Source organism: Sinocyclocheilus rhinocerous, unplaced genomic scaffold, assembly GCF_001515625.1.
Source record: "Sinocyclocheilus rhinocerous isolate Xijiao unplaced genomic scaffold, SAMN03320098_v1.1 scaffold2385, whole genome shotgun sequence".
Taxonomy (NCBI): domain Eukaryota; kingdom Metazoa; phylum Chordata; class Actinopteri; order Cypriniformes; family Cyprinidae; genus Sinocyclocheilus; species Sinocyclocheilus rhinocerous.
In genome coordinates, this window is record NW_015667271.1 from 589,545 (window position 1) to 609,766 (window position 20,222).

At 36.8% G+C, this 20,222-nt stretch overlaps 1 protein-coding gene across 7 annotated transcripts in view; it reads left to right on the forward strand.

Annotated features, from left to right (window-relative positions):
• Window positions 1–2,537: 2,537 nt before the first annotated feature.
• Window positions 2,538–20,222, forward strand: part of LOC107733466 (actin-binding LIM protein 2-like) — a 57,782-nt gene continuing 40,097 nt past the window's right edge. For 6 of the 7 annotated variants that reach the window (XM_016545089.1, XM_016545087.1, XM_016545091.1 and 3 more), the window contains exon 1: window positions 11,127–11,425. In XM_016545089.1, the coding sequence (XP_016400575.1) occupies window positions 11,410–11,425 (16 nt within the window). In that variant the 5' untranslated portion in view covers window positions 11,127–11,409. Of the gene's footprint in view, window positions 2,818–11,126; window positions 11,426–20,222 lie in introns of those variants that run through there. The other variant, XM_016545088.1, reaches the window with a different exon arrangement.

Sequence of the window (20,222 nt, forward strand, 5' to 3'; positions counted from 1 at the left end):
CAATGCCCTTTACAGTCAGCTTGCTCCTGGTAAAAGTATAATAATAATAATAATAATAATAATAATAACTTATCTATTTATAATTTACAGAAATTTATCATTTCTTTCCTGTTAAGACTGAAGCGGTCAATCTTAACAACTGATCCCAGCAACAGTGTGTACTGAAGGAAAAATAAAAAGGGATAGAGGAGAGAGCTCCTGTAATTCTGCGTTCCCCTGCAAAGTGAGTCTAATGACCAGAGACTGGCCGGCTGGTGGCAGAGAGCCAGCCTGAGGGGAGAAGGGTGGTCACTGCCGCCGTCTTCAACCTTAAGAACTGACAGAGCTGTCCAATCAGTCTGTAGCCATAGCTCAGTATCAGGATCACTGTCCTGACAGTCAGAAACACTACAGGCTTCCTCGTTAAGCAAGATACATGTCATTGTGTCCTTCAGGGGCGAGAGGCAAAGTCAGGGCCAAACAACAGCAATGACTAGAGTCAGAGCAGCACCTTATACCTATTCCTTAGAAGGGAGATAGTTTATAATACATAATGAATAAACCACACTCACTTAGGAACAGTGCTCTAAACTCAACATTTTATGAACAAATATCAATGGCACAGAATATGTACTGAATCCCTAACCCAAATCTGTACAACATAACTATGACAAATCCATGACCAAAGCGCCAATGGTTTCTTCTAGCAGTGTAAAGATACCATGCCAGCCAAGGTCAACTTTTATTGGGTCATCTTGGATTTGATTCATGTTTGTGTCCCTTTGAGCATGTATTAGTCATGGGAAGTAAAAAAAAATGCACTGTGCACACACCAATACTGATAAAACACACATTCCAGGAATCTCCCACCCCAAGTTCAAAGCCAATTATCTGTACCTTTACTCATAATTAATATCAGTTTAAAGGGGTCATATGATGTTGCTAAAAATAACATTATTTTGTGTATTTGGTGTAATGAAATGTGTTTATGCGGTTTAAGGTTCAAAAAACACATTATTTTCCACATACTGTACATTATTGTTTCTCCTCTATGCCCCGCCTTTCTGAAACGTGTCGATTTTTACAAAGCTCATCGGTCTGAAAAGCTAGGTGTGCTGTGATTGGCCAGCTATCCAGTATGTTGTGATTGGCTGAATACCTCAAGCGTGTGACGGAAATGTTACGCCCCTACCATACTGTGATGCCCTGTCCGGCCGGAGCGACGAGACAAAAACATTGAAACCCATTATAAACGAGGCATTTGTTGCATCCAGTGGGGACATAATTACGGATTATAATGACTTCTGTCTTTTTACGCATTGCGTTGCATTTCGCCGTACAAACAGAAAACCATGTCTGCATTTGTGATCGGAGAAATGACAAACAACAAGCGCTACTCTACACTGCTCAAAACTAGTGTTTGAATCATCCGTGGCAAATTCTTTAAATATGAAAATGTTCTTACAGTCTGTAAGTCAGAACAGCCGGCATTGTAGTCTACTCTCCCAGGATCAGGAAACAGTCCTCCATAAAATGTGCTGGACACATCTGAATATTTGGGTTGAACTGTTCTGGAACGGTGTTGTAAATGCAACTTAACCACTGATTTCTAGTAGTGTCCTCCTTTGGAAGGAGGACACTACTCGTGCTTTCACAACGAAACACACGGCGGCTTGAGTGAGCGGTGACCGGTGGGCTTGCGACAACCACATGTGATGACCCCGGGCTGGACTCTTCGTCCACAGTGAAAGCCGATCCGGCGATCCACAGCACAAAGTTGATGCATTACCTCAGCGACCAGCACGGATCAGCTCTAGGCATGACGAAGCCGTTACGCCTTTGCGTGAACATTTGGGTGGCGTTATGCGAATCTTTCCACTTGACGTACACATGTGGGGGCGTGTTAGGACAAGCCGTTTTAGGTAGGCGTGGTTGACTCTTAACTTTTATAAAGAATATCTTTGGATTTGAGACTTTAGTCTTTGCAACTTTACAGATCTTTATGCACCAAGAGCTTGTAACACTCCAAAGAGAAAGGAAAAAGTGAAATCACATGTATCAAAATATGAGCTATGTAGTATTACAATATTGCTTATTACAGCCATTTAAATATAATTGTTTGCCTTATATTTTGAGCCATAAATTTACATGCCTTTTCATATTAATATCTGTAGATTATTAGTGTTGCTTTGAGCGTGGTGTCACTGTGCTTAAACTGTGCATAACTCGTCCCGCACGGTTTGTGCTTTGACTAATGGTGGTTATTTAAGTGTCGAGTGGAGGCTTGTTGTGGGCCACCCTGAGGCCCCTGGGGCCCCCAGCTATATCTTGTTACAGATATCTGAGTGGGTTTCTTTCTTGGGACAATACAAAGGGAAATCCTCACTTTGGGTGGCAAGTTTTGCTTTAAAATGACGTCGAATATTAAACGTGATTATTGCTGTGGCTGATCTTGAGTTTGATTCGCGCACATAAACTCCATTTCCCAGCCGCCCGCTGTCACAGTGCGTCTCGTGCAGGAATGGTGCTGAGGCAAATACGCACACGCGCATCACAGCCATAGGGCAACACCCCGCTCCTGCATGCGCCTGCAACGCTGCGCACTACGTTTATTAGCGGTTCTACAGCGTATAATAACAACGACTTTTCTTCAGTCGGAGGTGCGAGGGCTTATTTCGCGATCTTTTTATTTTATTTCATTACCACGTTGGCTCGAGCACTTGTGCACCGGGCGGTTGAAAGATGCACGGAGCGCGTTGATGGCTCGGCGTGAATGACGATCTAGAGACATACATGACATTGGACTCTGGAAAGGTCTGCGGATAACGATGAGCACCGGTGAGTGTGTTGGGAGTGCGTCGCGTATACTAATCTCATTACCGAAAAGCTCTGAGTTTTGTTTGTCTGTACGCGGTAGTCTGGGTCCACCCACCTATCCACCAGCGTTTATTATGTTGCACTGCAGCCGTGTTGTATGGAAATGCGTAATGTAGTGCTGTCAAAGGTGTATAGAGACTGTCTCTTTTGTTTTTCGTGTGATGTGTAGCGCGTTCAACAGCGTCCCAAGACTCCCTTAGTGTTCTGCAGCTGGTGACAACAAACCCTTTGAGTTGGGAAACTTAAGTTATTATAGGGGTTTTATTAAGGAAAATGTTCTGTTGGGCTTATTTTATTTTGAGAGCTGGCACAATTGATCTATACATCTTTTTTTGTATGGTCTTAATCTTAAGTCTGAATGATGCTTCTCTCCTATATTTATTAACAAAACAAATCCTGTGCATAGTCATGATTTACAGGATGGATGTCTGATGGATACCTGTGTACCTCCTTTACCCCTAAAGGTTGCATAGTATCTTAGATTAGTAATCTGTATTCTTTTGGTGCTATTTTGAGACCTTGTACCCCTAAAGGAAGAATTTTTGCACCTTTTTTTTTTCTGACAGTGTAGGTGCGTTTGGAAGTCCTATAAAAAGTTTAATAACCCGTATTTTTGTTGTTGTATTTAAAGGAATAGGTCTACAACACTGTCATTCACTATGTGGTAGCTTAAGTTAACACTTGAGGGATGGTCTGCACAATCCCAGGTATTAGTTGATTTTGCCATCAAGGTGGCCAATATCTCTAACCTTAATCAATATTGTCTGTAGATACAAGTTCCCTTTTTATGTGGTAATGATGTTCTGTAACCTCTATCCCGGGCAGGGTTGCGAAAAGGTGGCAATATTCCAGAAATTTTGGAAACTTTCCAGGATTTTTTTGTGTGTGGAATATTTCAGGGATTTTTAGAATGTTTCCGGAAAGTTTCCACCCCTTTGCAACCCTAATCCCGGGTTGCTTTTCCAAAAAGCATCATAATCATAAGTTGACAGACGAGACCGTTGGTGCCAATGGCTTCTGTTCTACATATTGCTGTACATATTCTGTAAGGTTCATAAAGTGGTTGCTTAATTTTAATATGAATGATACATTTTGTTTGAAACAAATCTGTTCTTTAAAAATGTTGTTCTGGAACAGTGTGTGAACCCAAATTATGCATAATTTGGTTAATTTACTTTCTGTATAACCTTATTTTCAGGTCAGCATAATTTGTGCCAGAAATTCAACTCATGTGAATCTGACTGATGTAATACCAGAGTATTAGCTAAATCATCATGGGAGTGACTTTGTAGTGAAGTTAGTACATTAGGGCAGTTCTCAACTGGGTTTAGTTGAGGACACAAATTATTTTTATATCAGGCATCAAGTGCTGTTCCAACACTGTGGCATGTATTTTTTTAATTTATTATTGTTTCCTTTAAGTGAAAGATTAACATAAGTCAGGTGTGGGTGAGCTATTTACTATTACTTTGGGTTATATAGTTATAATGCATTTATGCTACCTCTGAGCAGCATTAAACAGTCTGTCAAGATGTACATATAAATGCCATTTCACTTTTGCAGTGTAAATTTGGCATTAATGACATGAATTGGCACCAAAATACTGAGTTTGATTAGATATAAGCACTTTGGCATCTAAAACAAAAGATGTCTTTCACTTTTTTTTTTTTTTTTTTTTTTAAAGTTGATGAGTCTCTTTATTTTGATGTTGATTGTATGGTTAGTTGCGACTCAACAGATGAGAACTGCTGTTTTAGGGTATGCAAGTTAAGACTGACTTTCTTTTAGAAGGTATTTGGTTACAATTAAATAGATTGTGGATTTTGGCTCTTTGCAGAAACGGAGCAGGCTGAATGTAAAATTGTTACTGCTGTTGGAAGCAAACCGAGAAATGCTGGTGATATCACAGTAACTGCTACAGTAAGTCCCTGAGAAACAGACACTAGCAATTAGCCCTGAAATCTAGAGTGGGCCTGTGACATTTTCCTTGTCCTGGTTTTATTGGTACTGACTGTGAGGAATGGCCTCCAGCTTATTCATCAAACACTAGCTACGATGAGGACAAAATCAGAAGGCTCATTTTTCACGTAATGTTAAAGAGTAGCGTGGAAGCTGTTTTCAGCTATTTAAGGTGCCGTTCTGACCTGCAGAAATCCGAAAGGAGACAAATTGGATATCACGTATGAAAAAGTGTTTGAAATATACACCCTTGCCTTCCGCATGAACCCTGCTGGTTTTGTTAATTGAGCCTTGGTTGGATGCATGCTGGGAGAATGCCATTTCATCATCAGCAGGTGTGTTTGGAGGGACATTTCAAGAACCGTATCGGTGTATTTGATACACATACAACATACCCCCCCCTCCCCATCACATTGTCAAATAGACCTTGGAGTAGTGCCATATTTAACTCTTGACAGGAGTGAAATCAAGGCTGCGATGATAGAAGTGCAGCGTGTTCAGTGGATTGTACTGTTGTTTACGAACAACATATTGATTAGCTGAAGAAACTTGTTTATGAAAAGACATTTTAGTAGACAAAAGCTCCATAAAACAGTTTTGAAAGTTGTGATTTGGTGGAAATTACATGATCTGTCTTATATAGTGCGTGCCATTGAAAAGACTAGTCTGTTATCTCACAGCCTTGTTTTTATTGGTTAAATACAGTATGATGTCTAACCTGACTGTTGGTCATTTGATGAGCGTCAATGAGTCTGCTCAGAATGCTTGGTTAATAAAGCATAGTTTTTAGATTGCATTATCCCACAAATGGTTTGTTATTCTTAAAAAGACCCCTCTACAAATTGAGGCCTTATAAAGGTCTTAAATCAGAGCAAAAGCCTTAAATGAATAGTCATGGCATTAAATGTTGCATGCATTGCAAAAAATGAATATCTATATTTTGGTTTCCAATACAAATATCTAAACATTCATATTTAAAAAATCATAATGTTTATTTTGAACAAGAACAAATCTGTCAATGGCGTATGAACTTGTTTTTTCCTTTCGAGTGAAGTTGATTTTTCGATTCACAGGAAATGAGACGTTTTCTTATTTTGCTTCTGAAGTAAATGTATTTTGATTTTAAGAATCTGTAGACTTTGCACTGGAAAACAAGGTAAAACTCCATCACTTGGTTTTTTTGTTTTGTTTTGTAGTGTGGTTATTTACACATTCTAGTGGTTGGGAGCAGAGTTATTTAAGCTTTTATAGTTATTTATTTTTATCTTATATGCGCATATGCAGAAACCTGTACAAAATTTCACTTTTTTTTTTTTTTTTTTTTTCTTTTTTTTTTTACCTTTACTTTCCACAACTATCATGGGCATAATACACTTTTTTTTATTTTTTTTAAATGCATTATGTATTTTTCGGTTATAATACGTTACTCAGTTTACACGTGCATGTATTTGAGTTATTGAAAGATGCTATAGTAACCTGTCTTTTTAGACAAACCCTTTTTACAGTCACACCATTAAACGTTTGATTGTACACCATGCATTACTTGATATTTGATATTGGTGTTTGCTTTGAGCTGAGTTTTTACTCAAAGGCAAAAGTCATTTGTTAATATGACCAGTTATTTGCACTTTTTTTGCAAAATAGGCTTCTGTTTACCCATCAAACCCTAAAGGCAAGCTGACCAGAGATGACCTGCTGCTTTACTTGTGATTGTGTGTGTGTGTGTGTGTGTGTGTACGGGTGTCTGTGTGCGTATTCTGCCTTGATAACTTTCTTCAAATGCTCAAAATAACTTTTTGCTCGGTCACATGTTTTTATGATTGTACCTTGCCTCTGCACAACAGTAATAAAATTCAAATAATGCATTTTCCTTTGAACATTTTCATTCTTTTATTGGAATGTAGCTCTGCTGGATATAGTACTGCTGAGTCAGTGAACAGTTTGCATGTCACCCCAGATGGAGGCTCATCTGGTTTGACCAAATTTTGTTGCCAGCTTATGAGAGATTGAAACGGTGTCAACCATTTTGCGAGCAGTTTGCATACATGTATACACTTTCCTTAATACACTTTGAATATGTCTAAATATATCTTCAGACTGTCATTTTTGTCTGATCAAGCATGTCTTTTATCCCAAAATTCAAGGCAGCTCCTTTGGTTCAGCAAAAAACATCTTGTTGAACTGCTTTGTGCTATGTAGTGTTCTTGAGTTGGCTCTGTGGTTCTTATTTGCTTATTAAAAACTGTTCTAATTAATTTGTCAGGCTCAGAAATTAACTTTTACATTAGGTGGCAATTGCCCCTGGAATTGATTTTCAAGGACCTTTTAAAAAAAAAAAAAAAACCTTTCGAAAGGCTTTTTTTATTTATTTTTTATTTTTTTAGGATTGTAATATTTAATGTTTGTGTTGTCTTGTCAAATACTTAAATATAAATTGAAATTATTTCAATGAATCGGAATACCATAGATTGTTTTCAGTACAATTAATCAACAACACTTTTACAGTAATTTACACTTGCAAAGGTTAAACAGAAGCTACATCTGATCTGATACTGCTGCTTAAAGGTGGTGCACATAAAATATGAATTATTAAAAATATTTATGCTATACAGACAGAACCAATTGAGAACCCATTTATTAATTGTTTTTTTTCTTCTTCTTGGTAGCATGAACAAAACGTTTGTTTATTTGTTGTTTTAACTGGGAAAGATTTATATATAGAAAACAAACTAAATGTCTCTGATTGGTCACTGCATTCATACACTAACAGAAATGTGTGTGATTTGGCTTTAATGCTCAATTGAAAAATGAGTAAAAGAAATCTCTGGTTTAACGTGAGCAGATCTAAGTGTAATGGTCACAATTAAAGTGAAATGTGAAAGTGTCACATTACATTAAGTTCGTTTTTTTTTGTTTTTGTTTTGCCAACTTATCTTAAATTTGGGGGGAATTTTTTGTTAATTCTGGTGGCTTTTTTGCCCAAAGCCCTTGATAATTTCCGAGCTTGGTGTGTGTGTGTATATTGTTGGTGTATCTTTGGCATGGAATGAAATGTTACAGCAGAGTGTGATGATTCTCTACCCATCACTCCTCTCGTTCCGCCACAGTAACCAGAAGAGTGCTGAGGTTATGGGGACAAATCCAGAATGTAGCATCCTCGTGCTAAACTGATAAGTCAGGTCTGAATTTACTGGTGGTCAGTGTTCTCAGATTAGGAGCTATAAATCAGCAGATAGAACAGAAAAATGGGATTTTTCTTGTTTTGGTAAAAAAATTGAAGGAAAATTGTAGTGAAATTTCAACAATCTTTGTGAAACTGGAACTCAAACTACAGTAATGTTTTTGTAATACAATATTTTTTTTAATAACTTTATTCAGTTTCCAGACAGGTTTCAGAAACACTCCCCTGTCTGCCATTAGTTGCGCAAACAGATAGTCCTGCCATATACGCCATTGGTTGAACCAGTGTTGCTGCTGTGTCAGGCAGGGATGCATTTTCTATATAACTCGCTGTTTTTGCTAAAATAGTGCAATGCGTTTTTGAAGAAATAACTACTCACAAAGCCGCAGTAACTTCACAAATTTGTTGTTCAAACCACGAAGAACTGATGTTAATGACGCAGCCACGCAGATATTATTTGTGTAATAACTTCAGCTAATTAATCAGTTTGAGCTTGAAGTAACGTCAGATTTAGCTGTAATTAAAGAATCACTCCCAATATTTTTTGTTCTCTGCTGTTTTGCTTTATTTCCAGATGTTTGATTCAATCATGGCTTAGCTTTCACTTCATAAAATGTTGCTTGCCTTCTCTTGACAAACTAAAAAATGTTGAATAATTAAGATAATTACCAAAAAAAAGCAAAAAACGCTTTGAATTAAACATGACATTATAAGTAGAAAGACTGAAACGGTATTTTCTTGTACAACCTATTTCAGTAATCTTTGGTATATTTACAACTTAAAAAAAAAAATCTTTAAATGGTTTACAGTTGTCTTCATGGTTTTCCATGAATTTCCATAATCTAATGTACTGTAGTTCTCACCCTCAGCTGCATGTGTTGCTGAGATTTGACACTTGAGCGCTGCTGCTGTGCTTTAGTAAAGGACCTCTGTAAATTATTCATGACTTGAATCTGAAGGGTGTCTGAGTTGGAGCAAGCAGAGTACATCCCCATCCCTGTTTCTCTCTCTCTCGGTTATCGCTCTCCTTCTGTGGCCCCTATTACTCTCTCCATTAGCTCAGGCAAAGAGGATATAGCATGAAGTAAAAGTGTTGAAGGACTTTTAAATGTAGATCAAAGTGTAGAGTGAAGTTGAGCTATTTTGACACTGGCAGTGTTCGTGTACAGAACGTGAGTGTACTTTTTTTTTTTTTTTTTTTTTTTTTTTTTTTTTTTTTTGTGGTGTCCATATTTTATTTTGGATCCTGATGAGGTCACAATATTCAATTCAAACACTGCTTGTACTGTAAACTCTCTTACATGAAGTATGCATACACACAATTTTACATGATATATTTTGTTTTATTTTATTACTAAAAATGCTTCTAAAAAGATTGTTTACCTGACTATATCCAGAAGAGGTCACTTATGTGTAACACTTATCTTTGTAGATTTGGTTGGGTATCCTAAACTATTTAAGTGGTTTTGGTGTTTGCCAACTTATCTACTTCTGGCTATCCTACCGTCTCTATTGATCATGCTGTCCAGATGATAAATAGCCTGAAAATATCCTATAATTTTTGTAAGCAAATTTAAGACGATGACTACGTACAGAGAAGAAAACGCCCACAGGGTGTCAAACTTTTAAAATAAATCATCTCGACGGACGGAAAAATGAGCACAGATTAGTCGGGCACATGTTCTCTATCTTTGCAAATCATACAAAGGGAATTATGTAATGTGTTTTCTCTGAATGCCGAGCTTGGCTCGCTCACTCTATCGCTCCTTTTTTCTGTTTTGCCTCACTTTAAAACAATGCGCTTTCATTATTTTTGTTTCCATGGATTGCCAGCACAGATTTTCAGCAGTGTCTAAACAATCATTTTTAGTGGTGCTGACAAACTGAAGCCAAATGCTTATGGCAGCAAATTTAGCACAGTAAAAAAAAAATCCGTAATCAATTACTTGTTTTAAGCCTGACAGGTGCTAGCTGCCCGTTCACAAGCCTGATCATTATTCAGGACTTATAGAGAACATGTGAGAGAGTGAGATAGCAGTATGACATTGACTCATGCTCCGCGATTAGACATCAAAGAGTGAACCGTGTACAGAGCTGCATGGAGCTGGCGTGAGGGGTCTTCAGAACTGGAAAAGATTTGAGCCCCTCTGACCTCTTGAATGCATTAATTAAATGGACCGGGTGTGTGAAAAGTTCTGCGGTTCATAAATGCATGTCTTGACTCTGTTCATATTTCAGAACTTTCATTAGAGCAACTGCATTCAAGTGTGGTCTTGCTAATAGAGCACTGATGATAAAATCTCAGCTTGAAACTGTTGTTACAGGCATCCAATCCATCAAAATCCAGTCCTTTTCCAAGGAAAGGTGGATTCAAAATGACAAGGAAAACACAAACAAGTCAATATTAGGCATGATCTCATGTGCAAAGGTATGTAGTAATAAAATAAAGGGTTAGAGTCAGATAGGGCTGAGTGTGGCATTATGGGATGGCAACGGATGCAGTTGGTCACTCTGGTTTTGTTTGCCTGTTTCATGTTTATTTGGGACATCCTACATTGTAAAAATTGATTTCATTTTGTTTAGCTATATCGGTGTGTGTATATCCTTTTTATATTAAATAAACTTATTTATATTTTTCATAGTTTCAACACTTTCTTCATTATTAGTAATTAAAGTGCTAGAAAAGTGGAACAATACTTTTTTTGGATGTCTCTAAGATGAAATATAAATATTAATAGTCCTAATAATAATTTGAGGAGACATCCTGTATATCCTATGGTACAGGCCTATCCTAATTTCATTTAATTGTAGGCTATATTATGAATAATGTGAGACTTCCAGCATTTGGGGGAAAAAAAAAATTTATGGAATGTAAAATATGCTACATTATATAAATATTAAAATATCTTTTGATGACATTCCAGTGTCCTATAGACCTGACATAAGTTTATAGCCTAAAACGCGGAAACCTTTAGCTAAATATATGCAGCATGTTTCTCACGTTGATAACAGGTTGATACATAGGCCTACACTTTTTTTTTTTAATTTATTTTTTCTTCCCCCCCAACCGGGCTAAATGATAGTCCAGCTGCGTACCTCACACAGAGAAAATACGGTAAACGCCCTCAGATATTTGGGAAGGGGTGTTATGTTTTTGATCGAGAAGCTTCTATTTATAATGGATTGTTGCAATAGCTCGAGTGTGAGGCGGGAATCATATGACCTGCGTTCATTCCTGTAGTATCGCTGTGACACGCGCTGTGTGAAGCGCATTTCTCCGTCGCTCGCGAGAGGAGCCTCGGCATTAACATGTACCAGACCGCTGTGCTCCACTGAAATACTGTCGGATATATATATATTTAAACAGCAGGCTCATTCTCTTATTTACAGAATAGACGTGATTACGGTAGACGATGCCTGAAGAAAAAGGTAATGTTGCGCTTTGACGCTCTGTCTGTTTTTTTTTTTAAAATTATTTCAGATGGCGGTTCTGCCGCTTTGTAATGGGATCCTGTCATTTACATGTTGATTTCATTTTAGTAATGTCGAGGCTTGATATATTATAATGTTGTGATATTCAACCCGTTTATCATCACTGAATTTTGAGCTTTAAAGATTATGGCATTTTTATTCATGATGCATTTTAGTAAGCATGCATAGCAAATATACAGTCATACAATGCGAGTAGTATTTTTGTTAGATTGAGGCTCTGCAAAACATTATTATGATGGTCCTGGTTGTCTATTAAAACAATAACAGTCCACCTAGACTGAGAATATGCATGGTTTTGGCAGAAGGACATGCTGTTGCACTCCAGGAGCTCAGATGCAATCTGGCCTCATTGGACAGCAGTCTAGAGATGTTTTGTTTGTGTGTGTGTGTGTGTGTGTGTGATAGGAGACAGTGAAAACATGGAGGGGAGGGGGAACAGATACTGACATGCTGACATGTAGTTATTCTTTGAGTGCCAATTAAAGAGAAATTGATTATTATTAGAGGTTTGCATGTCTATACTGTGAGGCTAAAAACCAAGGTTTTATTTTGATTGTCATGTTTAGACACTGCAATGATGTCTACATAAGAAAGGCAGATAATTGCTTTTAAAATGTGTTCAGTGTGTATTAAGGTTACAGCAGGCAAAAATTGAAAATTTCATGCGAATTGGTGTTAAAGGGGTCATATGATGCGATTTCAATTTTTCAATTTTCAAGTACGTTTGTATTTTGTCGTTTCTCCGATCACAAATGCAGACATGGTTTTATGTTTACGCGGCGTGATGCAACGCAACGTGTAAAAAGACAGTATAAGTCATTATAATCAGTAATTATGTCCCCACTGGATGCAACAAATGCCTCGTTTGTAATGGGTTTTCATGTTTTTTGTTTCGTCGCTCCGGCCGGGACACGGCATCAACAGTATGGTGAGGGGCGTAACATTTCCGTCACACGCTTGAGGTATTCGGCCAATCACAACGCACTGGATAGCTGGCCAATCACAGCACACCTCACTTTTTCAGACCGATGAGCTTTGTAAAAATCGACGCGTTTCAAAAAGGCGGGGCATAGAGGAGAAACAATAATGTACAGTATGTGGAAAATAATACACAAAACAATGTTCTTTTTAGCAGCATCATATGACCCCTTTAAGACTGGTGGTTGATGATGTAGATAAGCTTGGTTGGTTGCCAGTGAATACAGCATGTGATCCTTTACTCTGCAATTAGTTTTAAAAACATTTGCTGTTTTTAAATATTCAAACACTTTGAAAACAGAAATTGTGTATTATCCACTGCTGACTTTGTAACTGAGAATAGTAATCTTTTTTTTTTTTTTAAAGGAATGGTTCACCCCAAATTTAAAATCTGCTGAAAATGTACTCATCCAAGAGATCAATGAGTTTGTTTTCATTTGAACTGGTTTGCAGAAATTTTAGCATTACATCACTTGCTCACCAATGGATTCTCTACAATGAATGGGTGCCGTCAGAATGAGAGTTCAAACAGCTGATGAAAACATCACGATATTCCATTGTATGACTGGAGTGACAGATCAAGCACTGCTTACAAGCGAAAACAGTTCTAAACTAATAGTGACATTTTTATCATTCTGACAGCAAAACAGTAGATAATCCATAATCAGGCAGTATTGGCACCCAACACTTTGAGATCACAAGCAATACTCTAAATTGCTTTGATGGCCTTACTGCCACACTTTCACAAGGGCAAACACATCCAAGTCATGATATAACTGTTGGAAGAGTCTCAGCAGCTGCAGAAATACCTTAGTGCTGACCTTGGTGACAGTAAACAAACTCTCTTTCTGTGCTCTGCCTCTTCTCTAATGCAGGAAAACAGCTCTGAAAGAAATATTAAGAAATTAAATATAAAAGTTAGTTGTTTTTGCAAATTTACAATCTGATTCTTGCTCTGCAAACGTAATAGTGTATTTCTGTTTCATTTGAGTATGAAATTGGTATATAAATGAACATAAGTGCACAAATATAATCTGTGGCATTGAGTTTTGGATGTTTATCTTGCTATTTCACTACCACAATGAATGAGACTTGGGTTAAGTGCTTTAAATCCATTACTGTGGTTCCTGTTGTTGTCCTCCCAGGCAGAAAGCTGCTGAAATGGAGTTACCTCTGGTTGCTTCAAAATGGGCACTTTATGCTCATGAGCGTGTAATTTGCTTTAAAAGCCTTTAATCACCCTGCCATGTCCGAGGATCATCCTCAGAAATTAGTGCTTTAAGTTTCTTATAGAGAGATGTAAGCATCTCTTGGAGTATTTGCTGTGACTTTACCACCAAAATCTTTTAATTTGGCAGGATTTTCCTCACCAGTGCACAGTAAGCTACTTGTTTTTCCTCAGCTGTCTGAAAATTGTTAAACGTTTAACTCTAGATCTAAATGAAAAGGAGTATGTACAGCTGCACATTGATGTATGTACTAGCTTGTGGAGTTCCAAGTTATACAAAACAATTATAATTTAATAACACTTACTTTAATGTAATCTTTAGCAAATCTTAAAATGAATTTTTTTTTTAAACTGTACGTTATAATATTGTGATGCCTAAATTCACTTGTATAATTTAAAATAAATAATTTTATTTTGTAGTCCCTTATTCACAAAAATAGTATCATTTACCAAGTATAACAATTTTATACTATCTGTTTTTATTAGGTGACTGCCATAAAATAAAAATAATAATTAGATTGATTCCTAATGATCCCTCATCCCTAATTTATCTAATTAATTATTAATACTGTTATAAATGCTTGCTCATGTCATTGGATGTTTAAATTATTATGATTATATATGGTTGGTTGTGAATGAAATATATTTTTAAACTATTTAACAATATATTTTCTCTTAATTTCTTGTCTTATTTTTTCTTTCCATATTTATTTGTCTCGAAGTCTCTTGAAACTTCTCATTGGCTGTTTCACCTTGCACAGCTGATAACCTGATGAGTGACATTTAATACAGAAGAATCATCAAAATGTGACTGTGACCATTAGGTCACTTTGAGGTCAAGACGTGACTTAATGTTTCATGAACTTATACACTTCAGTTGAAGTGAATGAAGAGATGGTGAATGCAGGAGATGAAAATATTAACCTATCGTTGCTTATAGGGAACATCAAACAGCTTCGACATGCACAGTGTGATATTTGAGGAATGGGGCTCTTATACAACTCATAACTATAGAAGTAAGCTGCAGTATTGAATTATGCTGCAGCACAAGAGTAATAGGATGAATGCTCTAGTATTCAAAGGCTTTATATTATTCAATCATACCCCAAACCCCACAATTGCATTTGCAAAATAAAGGCAAATGACGAGTGATTTTTGGCTAGTTGAATGGCAGAGAGATCCTGCGGTGGAAATCGGAGCCTTTCAAATACACAGTCATGTCAGCCATGCGCATGAACCTCAAGCAGAATGTAGTAGGGCATGATGGAATCCCCAAGGGTTGACTAGATGCTCTATTTATGGAGAACCTGCTTAAAGATGGATGACTCTGGCTGTATGAACAAGCAAGTTGGTTGAAAGTAAGGTGTGTGTGTGTGTTTAGCGACATGTGGAACAAACTCCTCCCTTACGCTGACCTTTAGTTGGTCGTGCTTACAGAGGTTTTGATGATATATTATGTGGACATCTGAAGCATGCAGATGAGTGTATGAAGAGAGCGGGTGTGGCAGTGAAGTACGGCTTCATGCCTTTATTACTTTAACCACAGATCTTTGGCTCGGGTTGAAAGGAATCAGCGATTTGGGAAAACTCTGGATTGTTTTTGTACTTCATGAGGACTTGATGATGATCCACCCTGACTCATTGAGTTCTTATCAGAGGAGATGTGGTTAGTCTTATAAGATTCAATCACTGTTTTCTCTCTTTTATGATGTGGTTTGCTAGTTTATGGAAGCTTTGTGCTGGCTGGAACCACAATCTCTTTATACACCCTATAGTACTCTTGACAGACATTGTGACTCGAAAGCTATAGTAATAGTTTGCCCTTTCTTTCTTCTGCACTGAAGTTATTTTGCAAAATGTCTCTTTTTTTTTTTTTGTACATAAAATGAAAGTCAGTTGTTTGGGCTCCAACATACTTTTCTTGTTATGCAGAAGAATGAAAAATATTCAACGTAAATTAATTCTGGTTGACAGTGTCTTCATCATTTTGAGTTGAGTCTCAGATGCTGAGAGGTACAAAGTGCATGAATGTTTAATGAGGTAACCTTTTAGATGGTTTATGATTGGCTGTTTTTTTGCCATAACATTTAACCCCTTTTCAAGAACTGTGAAATTAACTTGCATAATATTGTAGTGTTTATTAGTATTTTGAATCCGTTTCTATTTCTGTATTTTTAGTTGTAATTTCAGTTTCAGTTTTAGTAATTTTATGTGCTTTGCCATTTTTATAATTTAAAAAAATATATATTTCTGTTCAAATTTTTAATTATTTTTTATTTTAATTACATGTACAAGAGCTGAACTTAGCTGAATGATGACGTAACTGAATTCAATGATGAACTGCCTTTTTGCATTATTTTTGCGTTATTGACACTAGGGCTGCACGATAAATCACATGCGATATTTAACGTGCATCATGCGATTTATCGTGCAGCCCTAATTGGCACACTATTTTCCTATTTAATGCTGTACAGTTGCTTTGACACAACCTGTATCGTTAAAAGCGCTATATAAATAAAGGTGACTTGAAATAAAATTGAAATAATTGAAAAAAGTAAATAAAAATGTATGTAAACTTATTTATTCTAGGGATGCACCGAAATGAAGAATTCTTGGCCGAAATCGAACCGAAAAATGTTTTTACCACTGAATAATTTAAATAGCCAATTTTTTTTTTTTTTACTGTTTAAAGAAAAAAATAAACGATTAGAAAACAACAATTTAAAAAAATTTAACACTTAACATGTTTTAAGATTCTAGCAGACATTATACCAACAAAGCAAAATTAAACTTAACATTAATTAGTTAGTAAAATATTTTTTGTCCATTTTGGAGGTCCCCTTCTTGAATCAGGCGTGTATTTTTTACTGTACAAATAAATGCAGCCTTGCTGAGCAGTAGGCATGGGCCGGTATGAGATTTTGACGGTATGATAACCTTAAGCAAAAATATCACGTTTCACTGTATCACCACCGCCATGTCGTGAAGACGCTGTATGCTTCATTGTGAAAGCGAAACTACTTTGTTTGGCCTTCCAAAAGAGGACAATATCGTTACTCTCTACACTACCCTACCTGAGGGATTCCTACACTGTCGAGACATGAAAAACAGCGCATACCGCAGGAACGGTATAACGGAAAATATTAGCGGTTTTGAAACCGTGACATTTTCAAATCGCGGTATACCTTGAAACCGGTAATCGGCCCATGCCTACTGAGCAGAAGAGAATTCTTTTAAAACATTAGAAAATATTACAGATCCCAATTTAAACACTACAGTGCCATGAAAAGGTTTTTCCCCCCTTACTGTTTTTTTATTATTTTTTTGCATATTTGTTACACTTAAAAGATTCAGATCATCAAACAAATTTTAATATTACACAAAGATAACCTTAAATTTCACTAGCCACACGCAGGCCTGATTACTGCCAGACCTGTTGAATCAAGAAATCACTTAAATAGAACCTGTCTGACAAAGTGAAGCATGCTTAAAGAGCAACACATCATGCCACGATCTAAAGAAATTCAAGAACTGATGAGAAACAGAATAGTTGACATTTATCAGTCTGGAAAGGGTTATAAAGCAATTTCTAAGGCTTTGGGACTCCAGCGAACCACGGTCAGAGCCATTATCCATAAAGAAAACTTGGAACAGGGGTGAACCTTCCCAGGAGTGGCCGGCCAATCAAAATTACTCAAAGAGCGCAATGATGACTAATCCAGGAGGTCATAAAAGAACCCAGAACAACATCTAAAGAACTGCAGGCCTCACTTGCCTCAATTAAGGTCAGTGTTCATGATTCAACAATAAAAAAAAATAGACTGGCATCCATGGGAGAGTTCCAAGGCAGAAGCCACTGCTGACCAAAAAGAACACAAAGGCTTGGCTCATATTTGCCAAAAAATATCTTGTTTATCCCCAAGATTTTTGGGCAAATAATTCTGTGAACTGATGCGACAAAAGTTGAACTTTTTGGAAGGTGTGTGTCTCATTACATCTGACGTAAAACCAACACAGCATTTCATACCAACAGTCAAACATGGTGGTGGTAGTGTGATGGTCTGGGGCTGCTTTGCAGCTTCAGGACCTGGACGACTTGCCATAATTGATGGAACCATGAATTCTGCACTCTATCAGAAAATCCTGAATGTCCGGCCATCATTTTGTGACCTCAAGCTCAAGCGCACTTGTCTTATGCAGCAGGACAATGATCCCAAACACACCAGCAAGTCCACCTCTGAATGGCTCAAGAAAAACAAAATTAATGTTTTGGAGTGGCCAAGTCAAAGTCCGGACTTAAATCCGATTGAGATGCTGTGGAATTATCTAAAACAGTCCTTTCATGCTCAAAAACCCTCCAATGTGGCTGAATGAAAACAATTCTGCAAAGAAGAGTGGGCCAAAATTCCTCCACAGCGATGTGAAAGACTCATTGCCAGTTATCACAAACGCTTGATTGCAGTTGTTGCTGCAAAGGGTGGAACAACCAGTTATTAGATTTAGGGGGCAATTACTTACGTAGGGCCAGGCAGGTTTGGACAGCTTTTTTCCCTTAAATGAAATCATAATTTCAAAACTGCAGTTTGTATTTACTCAGGTTATCTTTGTGTAATATTAAAATTAGTTTGATGATCTGAATCCTTTAAGTGTGACAAATATGCAAACAATTAAAAAACAGGCAGTTTGTGACCTCAAGCTCAAGCGCACTTGGGTTATGCAGCAGGACAATGATCCCAAACACACCAGCAAGTCCACCTCTGAATGGCTCAAGAAAAACAAAATTAATGTTTTGGAGTGGCCAAGTCAAAGTCCGGACTTAAATCCGATTGAGATGCTGTGGAATTATCTAAAACAGTCCATTCATGCTCGAAAACCCTCCAATGTGGCTGAATTAAAACAATTCTGCAAAGAAGAGTGGGCCAAAATTCCTCCACAGAGATCTGAAAGACTCATTGCCAGTTATCACAAATGCTTTTTTGCAGTTGTTGCTTCAAAGGGTGGCACAACAAGTTATTAGATTTAGGGGGCAATTACTTTTTCACGTAGTGCCAGGCATTTTTGGACCGCTTTTTTCCCTTAATAAATGAAATAAAAAAAAAAAAAAACGGTATCTTGTATTTACTCGTGTTATCTTTGTGTAATATTACAATTAGTTTGATCTGAATCATTCAAGTGTGACAAATATGCAAAAAATTAAACTTTTTCACACCATTGTATGTGTGAATAATATAATACATTTATGAATAGAGCTGTTGTAATTATTATTGTCTATTTTATTTTACAGAACAACAATAAAATTACAATACTAACATTTATGAATGTTGATGGAGTTGCTTTTTCTCAGCTTTTATTTTGGCGGAAACCCGCAGGAAGACCTCAGTGCTTTTTGTTGACAACAGCAGATTTATAAATTATTCACATTATGAATTTAGGAAGGTATTTGTCACACGTATCGCATTGTCACATGCCTTGTAAAAATTCATAAAAACGTTACTGTGCAACTGACGAATACCACTGTTTCAGTGCAGATTTTCTTTGCAGACTTTGAACCCTGGCGCCGCAAGCTCGTGCAGCACTGTCAGAAAACATGCAATTCATGCATGTATTCATCTGAGAAAACATAACATTCTGCAGTTTATTTACTAATTGTTAAATGCCATTTCCTCTTCTCATCGAAGACATGCGATGCAGTAGTAAAAAGCGAGTCTCTCGCTGCCGCTGCTTGTTTTTTGCGTCTTTCTCAGACAGTTTTTAATGCTTCCACACTGCTGACATGTTTGGTGCATTATAAAGAGTGTGCGCCTCTCACTCTACGCTGGTTGCTATTTGATCGCGTCACCAAAATTGTCATTGTTCGGTACAATTTATTCTGTCTTTTCACTTATTCGGCTGAACACCAAAATAGTTTTTTGCTATTTTTGGCCGAATAATTTCGGTTGCCGAACATTCGGTGCATCCCTAATTTATTCCCATTATTTGAAAAGGCAACATTTATAAAGTTTTTTTTGTTTAATATTAAAACAGTTTTATTTAAGCTTTATTTCAATGACTGAAAATTATGTTTAATAGTTTTTAATTTTAATTAACTAACTATACTGGGTTCACCCATGGTTTAAAAATGTAGATGAGTTTGAAAAGGCAACATTTTATAAAGTTTTTTTTTTGTTTAATATTAAAACAGTTTTATTTAAGCTTTATTTCAATGACTGAAATTTATGTTTAATAGTTTTTAATTTTAATTAACTAACTATACTGGGTTCACCCATGGTTTAAAAATGTAGATGAGTCTAAATTTCTGGTAGACTACACGCAAAACAATTGCATGCTGGTCTAGAATGAAAACGTTTGTCCTTTCTGTCCCCATCATTTGTTTGTGGTTGTAGTTGGAATGTACCAGGCATTCGTTAAATGCATTAACCTCTTTATGAGGGTTGATGGGATTTAAAGCTTGCTTTTCATTTTTTTGGAAGCATACTTTATGGGAAAAAAATAACCTGTAATCTGTCTTCTGTCATTTGACTGTAACCT